The sequence below is a fragment of the Mirounga leonina genome, unplaced genomic scaffold (assembly GCF_011800145.1).
Source record: "Mirounga leonina isolate KUSES-001 unplaced genomic scaffold, KU_Mleo_1.0 Mir_448, whole genome shotgun sequence".
NCBI lineage: Eukaryota > Metazoa > Chordata > Mammalia > Carnivora > Phocidae > Mirounga > Mirounga leonina.
The window spans coordinates 2,938,189-2,959,762 of NW_023270758.1; the positions used below are offsets into that span (position 1 = coordinate 2,938,189).

General features: G+C 44.3%; 2 protein-coding genes across 4 annotated transcripts in view; one reads left to right on the forward strand and one right to left on the reverse strand.

Moving 5' to 3' along the window:
- Window positions 1-15,582, reverse strand: part of TMEM159 (transmembrane protein 159) — a 28,648-nt gene extending 13,066 nt beyond the window's left edge. For 2 of the 3 annotated variants that reach the window (XM_034988095.1, XM_034988093.1), the window contains exons 1-4: window positions 15,481-15,582; window positions 12,936-13,133; window positions 3,118-3,286; window positions 1,493-1,631 (exon numbers count right to left, since the gene is read on the reverse strand). In XM_034988095.1, coding sequence (XP_034843986.1) covers window positions 1,493-1,631; window positions 3,118-3,286; window positions 12,936-13,076 — 449 coding nt within the window. In that variant the 5' untranslated portion in view covers window positions 13,077-13,133; window positions 15,481-15,582. Of the gene's footprint in view, window positions 1-1,492; window positions 1,632-3,117; window positions 3,287-12,935; window positions 13,134-15,453 lie in introns of all 3 variants that reach the window. The other variant, XM_034988094.1, reaches the window with a different exon arrangement.
- Window positions 15,583-20,108: 4,526 nt separating this feature from the next.
- The window catches only part of DNAH3 (dynein axonemal heavy chain 3), a 167,115-nt gene continuing 165,649 nt past the window's right edge, over window positions 20,109-21,574 (forward strand). Inside the window, exon 1 of the mRNA XM_034988127.1 lies at window positions 20,109-20,942. Coding sequence (XP_034844018.1) covers window positions 20,904-20,942 — 39 coding nt within the window. The 5' untranslated portion in view covers window positions 20,109-20,903. The remainder of the gene's footprint in view (window positions 20,943-21,574) is intronic.

Below are 21,574 nucleotides of genomic sequence, written 5' to 3' on the forward strand. Positions count from 1 at the left end.
CAGAGCAGGGTTCAGAGGCAGGGAGAGATTTTTGGCTCAGAAGCATCAGCTTTAATAAGCCAAATTCTCCTTTTAACCCCTTTAAGACTGATAGTGATCAAAAAACAATTTATAAGAAGCTGGATGTAATTCCAGGGATATCAACCAGGCAATCCTGTGACAACCAGCCCTGAGCTATTTTAAATTATACCCACTTCACATTTTATTTTCTAATCTGAGTAACAACAGGATAACATTTTGGTAAGAAGTTCAAGGGCTACTCTATAGAAAAACAAAATTCAGGATATTGGTTCTTTTAGAGCAAGGGTTGGCAAATTCTTGGGCCTGTCTTTGTAAATAAAGTTTTATTGGAACACAGCCATGCTCACTTGTTTTCTTATTGACTATGTTGCTTTTTGGCTACAGCAGCAGAGTTGAGGTGTTGCAATAAGGACCACATGGCCCGCAACGCCTAAAATATTTATCATCTGGCCCCTTACAGAAATTGTCTGCTGACTCCTGTTTTGGAATCACTTGGAATCTTGGTTAAGAGGTTTTGGAGTTAACTGACCTGCATTTAAGTCCCTTCTCTGTTACACTTTGCTTTGGGATTTGGTTTCATTTCCCTGGTCACAGGATGGAGCTAGAACCTGCCTCACAGGGTGGTTGTGAGGATTACATGAGCTAAGGCCTGGAAAGTGCATAACAGAGTCCCTGGCCAGAGCAAGTACTTGATGGGTATTAGCCACTCTCATCAATTAAGCAAGAGCTTAAAGGAAGCACAGTGGAGTCACGTCCTACTTGAGACTTAGATTCTAAATTCAACAAAGAGAAAAAGATAAAAATCAAGCATTAAAAAAAAATCATCACTGAAAATCCCTCAGGAGGGTGGCCCATTATAGACAAACAGACTGTCTTACAGTAATTCCAGCATAGCTGGTTTTCCCTCTTGCATTTAAATAGATCACTGTTCCTTCAGCTGAGGCTCCAGATGAAGGGTAGCTGGCATTTAGGAGCCATAATGTAGGAACAAAATCCATACCATCAAACACAAGATCACACTCAGTATGGTGACACACTCACATTCTGAAGAGCAAAGAGAATGAAGATAGACATTGGGAACAGCAGATTCACAGCCCCCTGTATCATCCTGAGATATGTGCATAGTGAGTGGAATGGTGGCTCATTATTCTTGTAGCCCCCCCGCAAAAAACACCTTATTTTGAAGTTTTGTAAATTTAATGGCGTCTTTTAAAAGGAATCAATAACAATTACTTCATAGTGTTGCCACAACAACAAAATGAGTAATTGTGTGTGGTGGATGATGACAGCATTTTTTTTTTGTTTGAAACTCCACTGTCAATTCTCATTCGATGTCTGATGTGTATGGGAAACTATACAGAACACCGGCCTCTCACAACTTTACTCCTAGACATCCAACTAGGGTTAGGGTAGTATTTGTGAAAATCCCCCAAATGGTAAAGATTAAATTACTGCATTAACATGTATTTACCTGGGAGGAAACCAGTAGTTGACAAGGCTGGAGACCACGACGTAGGACACTATGATTGTCCCCGACATGGCGAGTGATACGAAGCTCAAGCCACAGAGGACACAAAGCAGTGAGAGGCCGCCCACTGAGATGACCAGTCCTAGAGGAGAGCATAGTTAGAAGCATTCAGCTAAAACAAACTGAAAGCTGCCAGACCCCAAGCCACTGTGTTTATGACAGTTAACTCAGATTTTTTAAGTGAGGAGATTTCTCATAAAAATCCAGATTTCCAGCATCACTTAAAAAGGAGGTAATCTAACAACCCGAGGGGGCCTCACTGCAAGGCAAACATCCTTTTCCTTGCCTTGGGAAGGGTCAAACAGCTCAGAACTCCAACCTCATGGCTACAGTGATATAATTTCAGGGACGGACCCTGCAAAGGAAGGAAATCAGAGAATATAAATGGATGTGCTGCCTTTTCACAAAGATTTACAAAATCCTCGATCTGTGTTTTTCCAAGTGTGGTGGACAACCACTGTATCAGAACCCGATGCCTCAGGAAGGCTTGTGTAAAATTCTGATTTCTGGACCCCACTCCAGAACTACTAAATAACCATCTCTGGATGAGGCCTGGAAGTATGCATTTTCAAAAAACAAGTAAACTTATGCACACTCAAGTTCTAGACTATTGTTCTAAAGGCTTTGTATGTGCTATTCCTGTTTAGAAAGTCTTTTCTTCCCCAAAGGAAACAAAAGTTGTTACAGGTCTTTAAATCCTGTCCTCTGTAGAGCTTTGCACAACAGGACCAAAAGTGGCTCCCTTCTCCTAAATTTGCTTTTGCTACAATCCTCATTCACTCCTCCACCCATTCATTCATCCATCCATCTATCCATCCCTATTTACTCAGCAGCTTCTCCGCCAGGCTGTATTTTGCCCATCCATCGACGATGCCCACCTTCTCCTTCAGGGGTAAATTGCCTTATCCACAGTCCCCTGGGCAGGGAAACAACTCTGGGTGCTCTTAGCTCTGGGAAGCCCTAGGATAAACCAATGACCCAATGGCAACCAGATCTATGGCCAGCATCTTGTGGTTTGTGATCTGACACGAAAAAGCAAACTGAGCCAGTCAGATCTGCCTTCTCAGTAATTTTGCCTTAGCAACAGAGGGAGAAGGTGACAGTTGGCAGTGTGACCTCAGGAGGAAAGGTGGAGAAGGGGGAACATTAGTGCCTAGCAAGACACCTGGCATGCAACAGGTGTTCAATAACGAGGTGTGGAATAAATTGGACTCTGTTACCATTCGTGCTGAAGCCACTCTGTACCATGGGCTCTGCTAAGCATTTTATGGGACTCTAACTTTCAATCCCTACCACAACCCTTTGAGACAGTTTTATTATTTCCCCAGTTTACATATGAGGAGTTTGAGGTTCAGAGAGGGTAAGTAACTTGTCCAAAATCGCACTGGTGGAGGTAGGATTCTAATGTGGACTCCAAAGTCCATCTTGTAACTACTCTGACAATCCGCCTCAGTCACTGTGACCTTTTCAGGAACAGGAACATTGGATGAGAGTGGCAGCTACCCAATAAATACCCGTACCCCCAGCTGACTCATTTTCCAAAGGGGTTGAACAGATAAGCAGGATACCTTCCAGTAAAATGACTCCCACAAAAGCAGCCAGGGAGGTAAGCACCACGATGAGCAGGAAGAACCCGACAGGAATGGCTGACATGACCACAAACACCAGCACGGTGAGGGCCATGAAAGGGTGCCTGTCCAGGTACTGCCCCACCGGAGACTTCATGAAGGCAACCATCTGCGGGCAAGACAGAAAGAGCCAGGACTGAACGCCATGTCTGAAGCACAGGCTGATGGATCCACCTGGGCTGCAGGAAGTATGACTAGAGGCTGGAAAGTTGGAGGGCTCGTAAGGAACCTAACAAGTCAACACTAACAATTCTCCCAAGGCATGAGTCACCCTGGCAACAACTTAAGGAAGCTGTAGACAGATGGCAAATTTGCGGGTCCCACCCAACCTCAAGTCTTGTGAAAGGAGGAAAGACCTGGTCATGGTTCTACCACTTCACATACACCCTCCCAAGGGGCCCTCGGCACGTGTGCGCATGGATGTAACGTCCACACGATTTATCTCCTGCTGCATAGCTGAGGTTTCAGAGCCACGGCCACTGAGGCACATAGAGGTTAAGTCCTCACTACTTGGCATCACTTGGGAGCTTGTTAGAAGCTCAGCATCTCAAGCTCTGCCCCAGACCAGCTAAATCAGGTGCTGATTTTTAAAGAGAGCCCCAAGTGACCTGTATACACATGAAAGTCTGAGAAAGCAATGGGACTTGCCTAGAGTCACACAGTTTCCAAGTGGCAAAATCTAGGCTCTCAAAGATGAATTTTTCACTCTAAATGTCAAATGCTTGCAATGGCTGCCATCTTGTTAGGAAAAAATGCATGCATGTCATCAACGTGGATACCACAGTCAGGCCACAGCCTGATGACTACTGCAGGCTTATGCTGTGTTAATGAACAAGCTATCTTCCTTCATCAGGCAAGAATTTGTGGATCTGGCTCAGTGGAGGAGGGCTGCTTTAATGCAGAACTGACCCTAGAAAATCCACAAGGATGGGCTCCCCCCGTCTTCTTAAGCCCCATTCCATTTCTCTCCTCACTACTGACATTAGTTCCTGTTCTCTTGAAAGGTTCCATCATTCCAGAACTTTTCCCCATCAAAACCTTCATAGACATTGGGGAGGGTATGTGCTATGGTGAGCGCTGGGTATTGTGCAAGACTGTGGAATCACAGATCTGTACCTCTGAAACAAATAATATATGTTAAAAAAAAAAAGAAGAAGAATATAGCAGGAGGGGAAGAATGAAGGGGGGGGGAATCAGAGGGGGAGACGACCCATGAGAGACTATGGACTCTGAAAAGCAAACTGAGGGTTCTAGAGGGGAGGGGGGTGGGAGGATGGGTTAGCCTGGTGATGGGTATTAAGGAGGGCACGTTCTGCGTGGAGCACTGGGTGTTATACGCAAACAATGAATCATGGAACACTGCATCAAAAACTAATGATGTAATGTATGGTGATTAACATAACATAATAAAAAAAATACTCTTAAAAAAAAACAACAAACCTTCCCAGGTCTCATTCCTTAAGGCCTTATGGCAGCTGAAATGAGGAGGAAATTCAAGCTATGGCAATCATTGTTACCACTACCCAAAACACACGTGCCTCCTAGTGACTCCAATGGTGGGAATCTGGGGGCCAGCTGGAAGACAGGAGGGTTTTGTAGCTCAAGGTGATGGTGATCAAAGTGCAGGGTTCATGCTGCTTAACTAGAAAAGGCTGTTGTTCCAAGAAGCCACTGCCATCGGTCTTGGGGCTTCAGCACTGCCTCCTTAGGAGAATCTCCAGGCCTGACAAATTTCACTTCCAGTCAGGCCACAAAAACAAAACAAAACAAAACACAGCACAATGCCCACCAGCTATACTGCCTCTAGCTACTCTTGAGAAAAGCTACCGGACTTGGCTATTCCACTTCTCTCGCCAGAGGGGACTATACTAGGAATGCCTGGCTCAGATAATCAGAACCCAGTGAGACTCTCCAGTTAAGGCAGCTGAAGGTGAGCGAGGAGGGGTCACGGGAGCGGGGCTGGTCCCTGGAGCTGTCGAAAGTCTTGATTGCTTTCTGGCTCTAAAGTCCACATACATTCTTAGTAAAACCACCCAGGCATCCTCTGACAGACTGAACTGTTCTCTCTGGTCCTTACCATCAAGAGACCCAGTAACCACAGTGGGGAGCAGATGAGGCTGGAACACTTGAAGGCCAGGCTTATGAATTTACACCCGGACCCCCCAGCATAGCAACCACATGTGGCCACTGCACACCTGAAATGTGGCTAGTGTCACTGATGAACGGGATTTTTAACTTTAATTTCTATTTAAAAACTGAGAGATGGTTCAGTCACTGGAATATTTTGAATTACATTTCAAATAAGTTAGGTACGTGTCAAATAAATTTTTCAAATGTAAATTTTATGAAATCTGAATAGAGAGCGAGTATTTTCAATGGAAATTTAGTATCTGAATTGAGACTTGCACTAAGTGTATTAAAAAATGTAAACTATCTCATCGCTAATTTTTTATATTATTACATGTTGAAATTATATTGTTCTGGATATACTGGGTTATATAAAATATATTGCTAAAATTAATTTTTCATCTTTCTTTTCATGCTTTTTAATATGACTACTAGCAAATTTAAAAATCTCTACACAGGTTACATAATATTTCCATTGTAAAGCACTCAAGTTTAAATTTTAAGTTTTAACTAAAGTTTAATCTTTATCTTGGAAAAAACAGGACGCAAACTGTTGGCATTCAAGGATTACGATATAATCAAAGGACTAATTTAGGAAATAAGAACATGGCCGTAATGTGCAAAAGGCAATTATGAAGATTTGCAGGAAGTCAGGCAAGAGACACTAATGGCGAAATCTAGGCTGTTGGCAATATGAAAATGTAATGACAAAAGAAACATCAATAGGACTTGGGGACAGTTTGGCATGGGGATCCAAAAGGAGAAAAGCAGAACTGTTCTTCCAGACCCTAAGGAATCTATTTTTCTCTTAGCCTCTTCTGAGTCTGGGCCCTATAACCAAAAAATAGAAAGTCATTCAGATATGCAGAGAGACCATTTAAGATGCAGTTAAGTCCAGAAATTGTCTTCCCTCAGATGGATGGCCCTGCTCAGGCCAGTCTGTCACAGAAGGGGAGGACAGGATTCAGTCACACCTAATAATAGAGAATGTTCATTAAACACTCAGGGGCCAAGCGCTGTTTTAAGTGTTTTCAATGTATTTCCTCATTTATTTCTCCCTTCAATGCCCAGGAGCAGGTAATGAGGAACATTATTTAAATCCAGGGAATTAGAACACAGCAATTCACTTCTCATTCTCATGGCAACAGAGAGGGGTTCAATGGGAGGATGGAAAGGTAGACGGCTTAGTTCACAGTAACATGAACTGCAATTTTCCATCCCTCTCCTGGAAGCAGACACATGTCATCCAACCTGGATTTTTCAGGCATGGTGCTGTGCTGAAGAACTCAGGAATGCCAGGCTGGGACAGACTACCACCATTAGGTGCCAGGCTCTGTGCTACAGCCCTCTCCAACAGCTTCTGAGATTATCCTCACAACAAACCGATGAGCCTGCCATTGCTTATTTTAGAGAAGAGGTGATGGAGATTCAGTGGCCTAAGCAACTCACCCAAGGTCAGACAAAGGCAATTTATTTTAAAATTCACACAAGTATGGCAAGTTCCAAAGTAGGGGTAATGTGGCCAATATTTAAGGACCTGAAGGTTCCATCTGGAACTATTCAGGAGACAGGCCAATTCCCTGGTGACAGAATGCAAAACACAGAATGCAAAAGACAATCAGTGTCCACTGTCCCTTGCTACCAGAGAGGAGGAGGATGAAGGCGTCAGGATTATTTAAAACCACTGGTAAGACAGAACACATGAATAAGAGGAGGGAGAAGAACCATATGGTCCTCTCAATTGATACAGAAAAAGCATTTGAGAAAATACAACACCCTTTCCTGATTAAAACTCTTCAGAGTATAGGGATAGAGGGAACATTCCTCAAGTTCATAAAATCCATCTATGAGAAAAACCCACAGCGAATATCATCCTTAATGGGGAAAAGCTGAGAGCCTTTCCCTTAAGATCAGGAACACATCAAAGATGCCTACTCTCGCCACTATTGTTCAACATAGTACTAGAAGTCCTAGCAACGGCAATCAGACAACAGAAAGAAATCAAAGGTATTCAAATTGGCAAAGAAGAAGTCAAACTCTCTTTTTGCAGACGACATGATACTTTATGTGGAAAATCCAAAAGACTCCACCCCCAAATTACTAGAACTCATACAGCAATTCAGTAATGTGGCAGGATACAAAATCAATGCACAGAAATCAGTTTCTTTCTTATACACTAACAATGCAACTGTAGAAAGAGAAATTAGAGAAACGATTCCATTTACAATAGCACCAAAAACCATAAGATACCTCGGAATAAACCTAACCAAAGAGGTAAAGGATCTATACTCTAGGAACTACAGACCACTCATGAAAGAAATTGAAGAAGACACAAAAAGATGGAAAAATATTCCATGCTCATGGATCGGAAGAATAAACATTGTTAAAATGTCTATGCTGCCCAGAGCAATCGATACCTTCAATGCCACCCCGATCAAAATTCCAATGACATTTTTCAAAGTGCTGGAACAAACAATCCTAAAATTTGTATGGAATCAGAAAAGACCCCGAATCACCAAGGAAATGTTGAAAAAGAAAAACAAAGCTGGCGGCATCACGTTGCCTGATTTCAAGCTATATTACAAAGCAGTGATCACCAAGACAGTATGGTACTGGCACAAAAAAAGACATACAGACCAACGGAACAGAACAGCGAACCCAGATATGGACCCTCAACTTTATGGTCAAATAATCTTCGACAAAGCAGGAAAAAACATGCAACGGAAAAAAGACAGTCTCTTCAATAAATGGTGCTGGGAAAATTGGACAGCCACATGAAGAATGAAACTCAACCATTCTCTAACACCATACACAAAGATAAACTCAAAATGGATGAAAGACCTCAATGTGAGACAGGAATCCATCAAAATCCTAGGGGAGAACATAGGCAGTAACCTCTTTGACATCGCCCACAGCAATTTCTTTCAAGATACATCTCCAGAGGCTAGTGAAACAAAAGCAAAAATGAACTTTTGGGACTTCATCAAGATAAAAAGCTTCTGCACAGCAAAGGAAACAGTCAACAAAACAAAGAGGCAACCCACAGAATGGGAGAAGATATTTGCAAATGACACTACAGATAAAGGGCTGGTATCCAAAATCTATAAAGAACTTCTCAAACTCAACACCCAAAAAACAAGTAACCAAGTCAAAAAATGGGCAGAAGATATGAAAAGACACTTCTCTGAAGAAGACACAAATGGCTAATAGACATATGAAAAAATGTTCATCATCATTAGCCATCAGGGAAATTCAAATCAAAACCACACTGAGATACGACCTTATGCCAGTTAGAATGGCAAAAATTGACAAGGCAAGAAACAACAAATGTTGGAGAGGTTGTGGAGAAAGGGGAACCCTCTTACACTGTTGGTGGGAATGCAAGTTGGTACAGCCACTTTGGAAAACAGTGTGGAGGTGCCTCAAAAAGTTAAAAATAGAGCTACCCTATGACCCAGCAATTGCACTCCTGGGTATTTACCCCAAAGACACAGATGTAGTGAAAAGAAGGGCCATATGCACCCCAATGTTCACAGCAGCAATGTCCACAATAGCCAAACTGTGGAAAGAGCTGAGATGCCCTTCAACAGATGAATGGATAAAGAAGATGTGGTCCATAAATACAATGGAATGTTACTCAACCATCAGAAAGGATGAATACCCAGCATTTGCATCGACCTGGATGGAACTGGAGGGGATTATGCTAAGTGAAATAAGTCAAGCAGAGAAAGTCAATTATCATACGGTTTCACTTATTTGTGGAACATAAGGAATAGCATGAAGGACATTAGGAGAAGGAAGGGAAAAATGAAGCGGGGGGGGAAATTGGAGGGAGAGATGAACCATGAGAGACTATGGACTCTGAGAAACAAACAGGGTTTTAGAGGGGAGGGGGGAGGGGGGATTGGTTAGCCCGGTGATGGGTATTAAGAAGGGCATGTACTGCATGGAGCACTGGGTGTTAAACGAAAACAATGGATCTGGATCACCACATCAAAAACTAATGATGTATTGTATGGTGACTAACATAATAAAATTAAAAAATAATAATAAAAAAAATAAAAAATAAAACCACTGGTAAGGGCACCTGGGTGGCTCAGTCAGTTAAGGATCTGCCTTCAGCTCAGGTCATGATCTCAAGATCCTGGGACTGAGTCCCACATCGGGCTCTCTGCTCAGTGGGGAGTCTGCTTCTCCCACTCACTCTCCCTCCGTGCTGTCCCTCTCTCTCTCTCAAATAAATAAAATCTTAAAAAACAAAAAACAAAACAAAAAGACCACTGGTAATGACAAATCCTGTGTTAAGAGTTTACAGTTAACAGTCCCTGGGTGCCCTCTGGCATGTGATTCAGGGTTGGCACAAAGATGCCAGAGACGTAGTTCAAAAACATCCCTTGTGAAAGGAATGGGCCAGCATGGGAGCAAAATAGTCATAGGTAATCCACAGGTGGAGATGCCATCAGGCGACAACTGCCCAGCCCATGTTCCTTCTGTCTTCCCTCCTCTTTGAACCCTGCTCCCTCTCATAGCAGGGGTACGCTCCTTAAGCCATGTTTCTCTCCATGAAATGAAAAGTCCCAGCCCAGCTGCCACCTCCCTGGCCACAGGTGACTTGGTCAAGCGGATTCTTGATCCCAGGAATCAGGCATTCCCAGAGCAAGCCCATTAGAGGGCCTCAGCTGGGAGCTGAGGGAGACAAAGCGAGTTGAAGGTGCCAACCTGGGCAGTCGTGATGGCCCATGTGAATGGAAGAGCAAGAAAGTCAACCTGTAGAGAGAGGAGAATGAAGCTGATGTACAAGGAAAAGTTACAACCAGAAGCAACATGGCCCAGGAGGGGGTGTTGAGAGTTACCTCTGACCCCAGTGACCTGCCAGACCCTGATTCACTTCCTGCCCTTGTTTTCTAAGACAGTCTCCCATTTCCCCAAAGTCCCGGCAGGTCTCAGTATTCGTCTGCTTAAGCTATTTCGAGCGGGTTTCTGACAATCTCAGCCTATGTCAATGAAGACTTGACATTCCAGAGGCTTCCTAGAAGAAATTATGAAGTTGTTTCACAAACACTCCATGTAGAAGCCCATCTGGTCTTTTCTGGAATTTCAAGGGCCTATTAACTCTGAGGAAAGGTTAAAAATTATTTGGGGAAAAGAAATCATCTAAATATCCCAGAAACAAGGGGATGCTCATGTAAATTATGGTTATGTCAATCTGATGGAAGGTTCTACTACCAACCATTTGGAGGACCTAAGATTCAATATGGAAAAACACCAATATGCAGTATCAAACAAAAATAAAAATACAGGACTATATCTGCCATAATTACAACCACTACATATGAAAATTACATACTGAAGGGGCCTACTAATTATAATAATCACCATCAATGGATTTGTTACTGATGGGTTTACAGGTGATTTGCTTTCCTTTTTCCTCAATATTACTCTGAGTTAATACAACTCACATTAATTAATTAACATAATACAAAATTTTAAAAGAAGCTACTCTACCTTAGGACTATCCAAAGAACATCAGGACTTAATCAGCTGATAATCTGTCCTATCACTCTGGGAGTTGGCTGGCCTAGAAGTTATCCAGCCCAAATCTATTCCAATGACCACGACTGAGGATCTACAATGACGAAGTAAAGAAATGCCAAGAAACCAAAGTTCATATGCTTTGAAATGTCTACTTCAGAATGTAGACGTGAATATTAAATAAGATGTGCAAAAATGCCTAACACAGTGCTTGGCATATAGTAAGTGCTCAATCAGGGTTCATCAATTTACCGTCAATCCCTATTACTTGCAGATTCTATATTTGCAAATTCACCTACTCACCAAAATTTATTTGAAACTCCAAAATCAATATTTGTGGTGCTTTCAAGAATGTGTACAGAGCATGGGAAAATTTAAGTCACCTGAAACACATGGTCTCAGCTGAGGTCAACTAGGCAATGCTCTTATTTCAGCTCTTTCAACAACTATCCTTTCCAAGGTATATTTAGTGCCACCTTTTCTTATATCTTATATCTTTTGCTGGTAATTTCACCATTTAAAATAGCAGAAGTACTATCTTGTGTTCTTCACCCTTCAGAAGGGTGTGATCCGCCTTAAGAGAAAATAGGTGTGTTAGATAAGCTTTGTTCAGGCAAGAGCTATAGCGCTATTGGCCATGAGTTTAATGTTAATGAATCAACAACATATACTAAATAAGTTGTCTTTAAACAGAAATACCCATACAACAGTTTATATACTTACCAGTTGATGAAAACGTTGTGACCAGAAATTTGCCAGACACTAATCCTGTAGTTCCCCTGGGAGACATTATTCAGCAGTTGTTTGAGGTGCCCCCAGAGAACATAACTAACACATATAATGAAAACCAAACGCACATGTAGATGAGCAGGAGGACCTTTCTTACTAAGCTAACTTTTAGTAACAAGAGTCTCAGCCTGCTGACTAGAAAGCTGCTTGGCCAATTTAAAAATAGCTTGCTAACTCCACAAAGAGGGCCAGAGGCATTTTGGGACAAGTCCAGGAAAGATCTCTATAGAGTATATTGCTCTATACTGCAATGTCCTGTCTCTTCAAATAGACCCGAGGGGAACCATGCTGTCCAATACAAAAAATAGATCACAAACCAGTTCGTTTTCTTACATGCACATATGTATTTTGTGGGTATTTTGTATAGGAAAAAAACATCTAGAGGGAAATACAACAAAATGTTAATATTATCTCTGAGAGCTGTTATTTTTTTCACTGACAAAATGCTTAATGACATATAGAAGCAAGAAAGAAAAAATTCGAGAAAGTAGAATATGCTATCTCAGGCCCCATTGCCCCAGAATGGCTACTAAACACCTGAAAAGTGGCTAATTCAAATGGAAATGTGCCGTTAAGTGTAAAATATTCACTGGATTTTGAAGACTTATTACAAAAAAGAATACAGAACATCTCAGTAACTTTTTTCATTAATAACTCTTTATGATTACATATTGAAATGATATTTAGATATATTTGGCTAAATAAATTAAAATTAATTTTACCCACTTTTTACATTTCAAATGTGGCTACTAGAAAATTTTAAATTACATATGTGGTTCACATCATACTTCTATTGGACGCTGAGTTTCTAGTGGAAAACTGGACTCAAATTTTAAAGTTGGCTTTAGCCCTTCAGTCTCAGGTAACAGGGCAAAATTCACAACAAAACAAAATAAAAAAAGTATGGTATCTGTGGCACAGACTGAGACCCACCCTCTATATCCAGCTAAAGAACTACATTTACCCCGAGGGTAGACGTGCAACTAAATTCTGGTCTACGAGATGTAACTGGAAGTGCTGTGTGTGTGACTTCCAGGAAGTCACCTTAAATTAGAGGTGGCTTGTAAGTCTTTCTCCCTTTTCCTCCTCCATCCTTACTGCCTGGAATGTGAATACAATGGCTGATGCTTTAGCAGCCATCTTGGACAATGAGTTTGAAGATCACAATTTAGACACCATGGCAGGGTGGTGAATTACAAAGATTCCTGACCTACCTCCAAATTTCTACTTCAGAGAGAAATAACCTTCTATGGTGTTTAAGCTGCTGTTATTTTGGGATTTTCCATTACACAGCCTGATTGGAAACTGACCTTTGAGTTATTCTGGATGGATTCTACCAGCAAAGACAGCTTCTTCTGCAGCTCCTGCAAGTCCTTTGAGGTACTCGGGGGCTCCTCTTTTGTCATCCTGAAACCCACTCCGGTCTCTTTAGGGATTAATGCTTCTACCATTAAGCTGTCCAGGGCAGGGCGCAGTCGAATCTCATGTCACCCAGTCTCTTGCTGTCACTGGGGAAACAAAAAGTACCTTGAACCATTAGTAGTATTCACCCAGCTAGTTCAACAAAAGCTTCTACTATCCTTACACATTAGATGGAGGGTGGCTTGGCAATATCTATCAGAATTTCTAAGTGCACACGACTTTATCCAACAACTTATTTTCCAGGAATCTGAAGGAAATAATCAAATAGGTATATCAAAACATACAAAAAGGATGTGCAATTCTATGTATAGTATATAATAAACAGCAAAACACTGGAAAGAAGCTAACAGTCTATTAGTAGGAAATTGGTTAAATAATGATAAATTCATAAAATGGAGTATCACATAGTCATTAAAATGATAATGTGGACATCTAGTGACATGAACATATCCATGATAAGTGAAAAAAATTATAAGATATCCCATATGGTTACATAAATATATGTATTTTATGTTTATATTCCATAGTAAAAGACCTAGAAGGATATATATAGATCATTTAATACCAAAATGTTAATGGTATTATCTCTGGGGAATTACGTTAATTTTTTTAGCCTGACAAACTGCTGCAAAGAATATAGTAGAAAGCTGAATACACCATTTCAAGTCCCATTGCCTTTTTTCCCCCCGGAAAACCTTTCTTAAACAGTGATGGTGGCCAATTTCTTTATTTACTACCCCACACTAAACAGGTTGGCTTCCAACCACATAAATCATTCTCTATTTACTTGTAAGTCTCCACTTAATGCATGAGGTGTCTCAAGGGCGGACTAAGCCACAGTTATACTCTGTGACTCAACAGCCTTTAATTTCCAGGACTGTCCTAAGTTCATGTCAAAAACCAATTTGTTCAATATTTTTTAACCCCTGTTGGATTTTCATATAAACAAATATATCGTTCTTGTTTTATATTTCCCAGTACAACTAACTGTAGGGTTGGACACAATTTCTCCCTTAGAAATGACCTCCTGACTACTGATAGTAAAAAAGCCTCAGAGATCCTGTCAGTGGCCAAAATTAACTGAGTGATGCTGACATCTGTTTACCATGTTGACTATACCGCATGGTAATTATGTGAGTTAAGGGGGAGGAGTTACTTTACTAACACCTATAGGGTCTAGAATGCAGATTAAAGTACATTTTCATCACCCCAGCTAGAGAGCCTCTGCTACAACCCCCTTTGTCAAACAGGAACCCTTTGGACAGGAAAGAACTAACCCCTCCACAGCCATATTCTGTCTTTGAAGCTGCAGCTGGCACAGATCTTGGATTTGGGATGTTCCCAGGATGTAGCTCCCCTAATCTCATCTCTGCAGCAGGCAGATACAAGCCCAGCTCCCCTTACAGGTCTCCAGAGGCCTAGGGAACCCAAAGGCCACCCAGACCGGTTTGGAGGGTCTGATGGGAACGAACCTGGGTAGAATGCCATGGGCCACAGCCGTCAAATACATCCACCTGCCTACCAATCCCCAGACCCCCTAGTCACTCGCTCTACAGAGGGGTCTCCCCAGGAACTGAGAAGTCTCTGGAGGGGAGGCGGCAATCCCTTAAACCCCGCGCGGCCCGCAAGATCCCCGCCTTCTCCGCTCCCTCCAGGCTGACCCCCGAGATCACTGGCCAACCCGCCGCTCCTGGGGCTAACCGCCACCCCGAGCGTTCCTGCTGGAAGGGAGAGGGGGCGCAACACTTGTTGGGGGAAAGGAATGCTGGGCGGCTCGGGCCTACCCAGGCCGCCCCCTCCCCATCTGCTTCCAGTCTCTCGGCCTTCGAAAACGCGAGGGGGAGCCTCCAGACGCTCAGCTTCTAGGGATCCATGGGCAGAGGGGAAGAGGAAGGGAGGCAGGTGGGGAGGGGGTTCCGCGCACGGGAGCGCACGGAGGTTGAGAAAGGGGCGTTCACGCGGGATTGGAGTCATTAATTTGGGGAGAAGAGTCCACCTTTGTTACTTGGAGCGCCCCACTCTGCAGTGAAAGGGGTTCCCTCGGTATACATAGAAGAGAGACCTGTGGGAAGGAGGGTACCCATTTTCATTAATCCTGGGGAGAGGGTTTGGAGACTCCCCCGCCAGGTTTTCCAAGAAGGGTCAGGGTCTCGGGGGTGGGATGGGGCTGGTAACCCTTTTACCAAATCTAGTGGTGGGTGTGAGGGTGTGTGAGGGTGTGTGAGCGCGTGCGTGCGTGCGCTCCCAGCCCGTCTTGGGAGCTCGAAGGGTTAAGACTTCCCTTTATACTAAACTGCGGACAGAGGGCCACAGCGCAAGACACCCATTGCTTGCTCAACCCACGCCCAGCGCCCCTCCATTTGCCCCTCCCCGTGAGGGGGTCTAGCCAGCCCGGGCATGCTGTACCCAAGCATCCAAGCTGCGAGCTCTCACCGGTCCTGGCTGCCGCGCTGACCAGGGTCGACAGGCGGAGAAGAGGGAGGCGGGGGGAGGAGGAAGAGGAGAAGGGAAGAACTCTCGTGGGCAGGGGCGGGAGCCGGACCCTGTTTCCTGCCCCGCCCAGGCTGCCCCCTTCCCCCGCCCCCGCCTCCCCCCTTCCTTCGCCCCGCCCCTTCCTCCGCCCCTCGCCTGCTCGCGTCTCCGACAGCGGGGCTGGGTTCGGCTCTCCCCGCCCGCGGCTGGAGGGAGCCCGCGAGGGCGCACGGAGGCCTCTGGCCGCGCGCTCCGTGAAGCGCGCTCTCTACCCGCCCCCCGCCCCGCCCCGGCATTTTGGAGCCACCCTGACAGGCCCTGAATAGTTTACAGATGAGGAAACTGAGGCCCGTCCTATACCCTTGGCTTGAAGTGAGAGTGCCCGGGCCACCGCCGAGACAGGTGGACTGGCCTCTGAGCATGGGATTGCGCAGCGCCTTAGGGCTTCCCCTGCCTAAATACCTACACCTGAACCACCTCTTTTGGAAGCGTTCCTGGAGCCCAGGACACCCAAGGATGAGGTACGGCCTTGACCGGCAGGTTTTAGCCATTACTTCTCGCGCAGATATCATGAGCCAGCGAGACTCTTAAATATGGGTGAGGTTATTTTCTCCATTTTTTATAATTGAAAAAGTCTAAACCCAAGCCCCTCAGTTCCATGTCAGAGCCGGACACATGTTCCCTGGCCCCAAATCCGGCCCATAGAGTAGGGTTTCTCAGTGGCAGCGCTATTGACATTTTGGGCGGGAAAATTTTGTTTTGAGGGGATGGCCCTGTGTTTTGTAGAATGTTTAGCAGCGTCCCTGACTTCGACCCACTAGATGCCAGTAGTCATCCCCTTCCTCCCAGTTGTGACAACCAAAAATGTCCCCAAACACTGCCAAATGTCCTGTGAGGGGGCACAATCTTCCTGTTAAGAACCACTGTCCCTGTTAAGAACCATAGGGGTGCCTGGGTAGCGCAGTTGGTTAAGCAGCTGCCTTTGGCTCTGGTAGTGATCCCAGGGTTCTGGGATCAAGCCCCGCCTCTGGCTCCCTGCTTGGGGGGGGGGGGAGGGTCTGGGGGGGAGGGTCTGCTTCTTCCTCTCCCTTTCCCCCTCCCCGCGCACGCTCTCTCTCTCTCTCTCAAATAAATAAATCTTATATATAATATATATATATATACTGTCATAGAGCTACTGGTAAAGACGATGGCCTGGGGGCGGGGGCGTCCCGGGGTCCCAACAGTCCTGGGCCCTGATCTCAGGGCTGACTTTTACTGTGACCTCGGGTGAGTTAACGCTCCGGGCCTGGGTTTCATCTGTAAAATGACAGGCCTGAGCATTGGCCTGCTACTGCATAGTTCTCAGGTATTTTCCATCCAAGGACCTCGATGGACCTACCTTTCCTCTGTGACCTACGTCCATAGCAGCCTGGGAAACAGTCACGGGGTTTTAGTGAGGACCGATGCAAATATAGCTGTAAAGAAGTTAGTATCTAGGGCGCCTGGGTGGCTCAGTCGTTAAGTGTCTGCCTTCAGCTCAGGTCATGATCCCAGGGTCCTGGGATCGAACCTCGCATCGGGCTCCCTGCTCCGCGGGAGGCCTGCTTCTCCCTCTCCCACTCCCCTTGCTTGTGTTCCCTCTCTCGCTGTGTCTCTCTCTCTCAAATAAATAAATAAAATCTTTAAAAAAAAAAAAGTTAGTACCTATCTGGAGTATAGGAGGGACTCAAAAAGATTCGATGGTGCAGTCTTCTACCCACTAATACCTCTAGAATTAAACAGGCTGGTGGATAAAGAAATAAGCTTGGGGACAATAATAATAAAAAGAAGCTAAGGGATCCTGTCCAATTCCACAAGAGCCAACAAAAAAGGGGAGCTAATGGTGGAGATAGGACATGGACAGATAAATGCCCCTAAATTCTTAAGTTTCAGGCAGCCCTGTGTGGATTCATGCATTTTATTCTGCTGCAGTATGATGGGTGCCCCACCTAAAATGTTGTGGGTTTTTTTTTCCCTTTAGAACAAAACACTACAACTGTCATTCCCTGGTAGGCATTGCTTTGGAAAGCTGAATTGGGGCCTTCCCCAGAATTTTTGTTCAGGGGTGCCATCTAGGGGTGCCTTTGTGAATTCTCTACTACACCCCCCCACCCCCCCCCCCCATCATTGCAGGGACAGCCAGGTTTTGCTTTTTTCTTGTGTGTTGGCTGCCTTTTCCACCATATTATGGGTTCCCTGATGGCTGGGATCTTAGCTTTCTCCATATCATCAGGACTCGGCTCATGACGATCATTGATGGCTCAATAAAATAAAGCTATGTGCAGCCTCTTCTGTGCTTTTCAAAGGTTACTTACTCTGGCTAAGCAACCATTTCAGGTCTTAGGAAAGACCTACCAGCAGCACTGGGCTCTGAATAAGAAATGTGTGAAAATTTCCCAGCAACACATTGAGACTCTAAGCTGTTAATATCACAGAGAGGGAGAACACCCAGATTCTAGCTGACCTCTTCTCCCCAGATTGCCAGACTTAGCAAATTAAAATCCAGGACACCCAGTTAAAGTGAAGATAACTTTTTTAATGTAAGTATGTCCCAAATATTCAATACTCACACTAAAAAATTATTTGTTGTTTACCTGAAATTCTAATTTTACTGGGCATCCTGTGTTTTATCTGGCAACCCTGTGTACTTGGAATTGAGGGATTGAGGGACTTGAAGCCTGCATCCATCTTGGGAATTATCAAACAGAAAGTTAAGTCAGACAATTCTGGTGCAGATGAAGTGGCCAGGGGTTGGATTGGGGCTGGGGGGGGGAGGGCATGGCATTTTCATTCTCCTTAGTAGATATTTTATTTATTTTCTATCTTTCTTCAGACCATATGTAGGTTTTTGGTTAAAGCTGGGGAGCAGATTCCATAGTCAGGCTCAAATCCCAACTTTGCTACCAACCTAGCTGAGTGACTATGGCAGGTTACTTAACCTCTCTGTGTCTCAGTTTCTTCAGTTATAAAACTTGAGATAATAATTGTATTTATTTTCTGGGTTGTTTAGTAGATTTAGAAATGATGCTCATTAAGTGCTTAGCACAGTACCATATAGCTCAATACGTGAAAGCCATAATCATTGTTTTGATATTTTTTGAACACAGGTAGACTTAAAGTACACTAACTTTCAGATGGAGACATGTCTCCTACTCACCCATGGGGTCATGAGCCTCATTAGCATCCTACCAGTCTCTTTCTACTTACTCACTTTGTTGAGTTACAGCTGCTGGTTTTTGTGGGACATTGGGTTTCATGCCGCATTATAGGAGGCCTGGTAATAACCCCATTTCTGTCTAAACCCAAGTTTCAAACCCTGTCACTAATTCATTTATTCCAGATACTATTTGAAACTGTATATAGTATGGTGTCTAAATGTGGTATATGTCTGATTGGATAGGAGCTCCCAAATGTGGGGTGACGATCAGGTGGAAGCTGGTGGCACAGGAGTTGAAAGGATTTCCCTGAGGCAGAACAAAGGAGACAGAAGTTTATTGAATAGACCACAAGGGAGGGATGGGTGGGAGTGCAGCAGAAGCAGCGGGTGGGGGCTGTTTTTAAAGGCAAAGGTAGGGAGGTGTGGGAACATACAGAATTCTCCCCTTTTTGGTAACAGTGCCTGGTTGTAAGTAGCCCATTGGTTAGTTAGGGCCTATGGATATTTTGAGGTGGGTCATCTGATGGGCCTGTCTGTATTCAGCCAGGGGGTCGCTGTGGGCCCTGCCTACATTCCATTGCTCAAGCCTGTTTGCCTAAAAGCAGCCCCTACCTATATGCCTGATGATAGTACAAATATAAGAGATGAGCAACCACAAGGTTATTTTGAAAGTATGGAGTGCCCAACTTTGAGGAAGAAGTAAGAAAAAGGAGCAAGGGAAGTACTTGGTGCCATGCAGTGCTCATGGTAGGATCTCAGAAATGTTTGTGTTCAGGGCAGGTCCTTTGTGGAAAGAGCACTGGACTCGGGTCATGAGGACGGGCTTCGACTTGGACCCGTGTTTCTTAGGAGTCGCCTCAACTTGAGAAAGTTATGTATCTTGCTCGGTTTTTATTTTCTCATCCACAAAATGGGAACAACATGGAGTTTGGGGGGGAAATTGAATAAAATAACAGATATGCAAGCATGGCACCCCAAAAGAGCTCAGTAAGTCTAGCTTGGTTTTGAGAGAACTTTGAAGGCGACCAAGTAACACGTGCTTTGAATAATTGGGCAGCAGCTAATATTGTAACCAGTAAGTACAAATGTGTGTGAGTGTGTGTGTGTTTCTGCATTTATAATAAGGATTACATTAGCTACAACATCTATAGAGTGCCTCTTGTATCGGGTCACCAAGCCATCCCACTTTGCCTAGGACTGAGGGGGTTCCCAGGATGCAGGACTTAAACTGTTAAAACCCAGACAATCCCAGGCAAACTGGGACGAGTTGGTCGTCCGCCCCCCCCCCCCCCCGTGGTGTGCAAATTGCTTTACAGACATTATCTCATTAAACCTTTAAACCTACCCTATGAGGTGGGTACTCACATTGTTGCCATTTTACATTTAAAAAGGACACTTAGAGAGATTAAGCAACTTGCTCGAGCCACTTAGCTAATTAATGGGAAGGGCGGGATCTGAACCCAGCTGTGTCCACCCCAAGACTTTAACCACCATGCTATTTGCATTTAGACTTCACCAAAGGCACAGTCTTTCATTGCCACTCACCTCCACATTCCCGGATCATTGCTAACACCCTCCCATCTCCCCTTCTGTCATCAACGATTTCTGCTGCCCAGCCAGGCCTCCAGCAAAGGAAGACACCAGCTGAGTCAAGCCCAGTCTTGTATCTGGGCACAGCTGAGGCCCCTCCTTCCTTAGCAACAGACGCTGAATCCTGGTTACGGGCCCCAGGGCCTGGGTGCAAGCAAGCACCTACAATGTTAAAACAGCCCAGAGAAGAGGAGAGAGAAGAGCTCAGGCTGCCAGGGTATTGTTTAGCGGGGTGTTTCCTCCCTCTTCTCTGTATTAATATGTAACTATGCTTCAGTTTTTCCTCTCTTGGAGCTGCTCAGTGGAAGGGAAGACTGGCCAGACCAGGAGGTGCTGGAAAAACAGCAGAAAAGCCCAGCAGAACCCCAATGCTGTCCCTTTATTCTCTAGCTTCCCTTTCTTTCTTCTTCTACCAGGGAACTCCCCGGGGGCCGAAGTCTATGACCTCAGAGAAGCAGCCCTGTGAACAGAGTTTTCAGAACATTTAGGAAGTTCCATCTTCTGTGTCATCCCCATTATGCTCTAAGGAAGTGTGAATTTCAGAGCCACTAGTAGGAGAGGATCGTCCCCGGAGAAACTGAGAGCTCTTTATTCATTTTGTAATAGGTCAATTAGAATGGACAACATGAGTGACATGGGTTGCTCATCTCAGAAGGTAGGTGTGAATTTTAAGGTGTATTTCTTTCTTTTTTTTTTTTAACCTGTATTTTCAACATGTAGGGAATTGGGGGGTGGGGGAAGGACGCTTCAATGATAGACTGCCATTTCAGATCCCCTTGACTGAGCAAGTGTGTTTACCACCTTTTTATGTGTGTCCTTTGAAATATGCTTTTTGCTGAATTAGGCTTTTGAACATCCTCAGGTTTTGCTGTGAAAATTTTAGGAGTAGACACCTGTTGTTCCTTTCCCTTACCTTCCAAGGCCATTAGATGTTCTGTTCCATCCAACAATTCTCAACACTGGGTGTACATCAGAATATCCTAGACAGCCTCTTGAAAACAGAGACTTAGCCTCACTTCCAAAGGTTCTGATCCAGAAGGGTTGGAGTGGGGTCCCCAAATCTGTATTTTTAACTAAGAATTGAGTAATCCTGTTACAGCAGGTCCTCAGGTGAGCATTTGGGAATGGCCTCTAAGAAGAATGTGCAAACAACATATGTAGTCAGAAATCAGCCCTCTGAAAGTAATAGTTCTGCCCGATCTAGGTGTCAGAATCTTGGTTTTAAAAGCCAAGATCCACTAGGTTGCTATACATTAAAGTGCCCAAAGGAGCATTTTAAATTGAAAC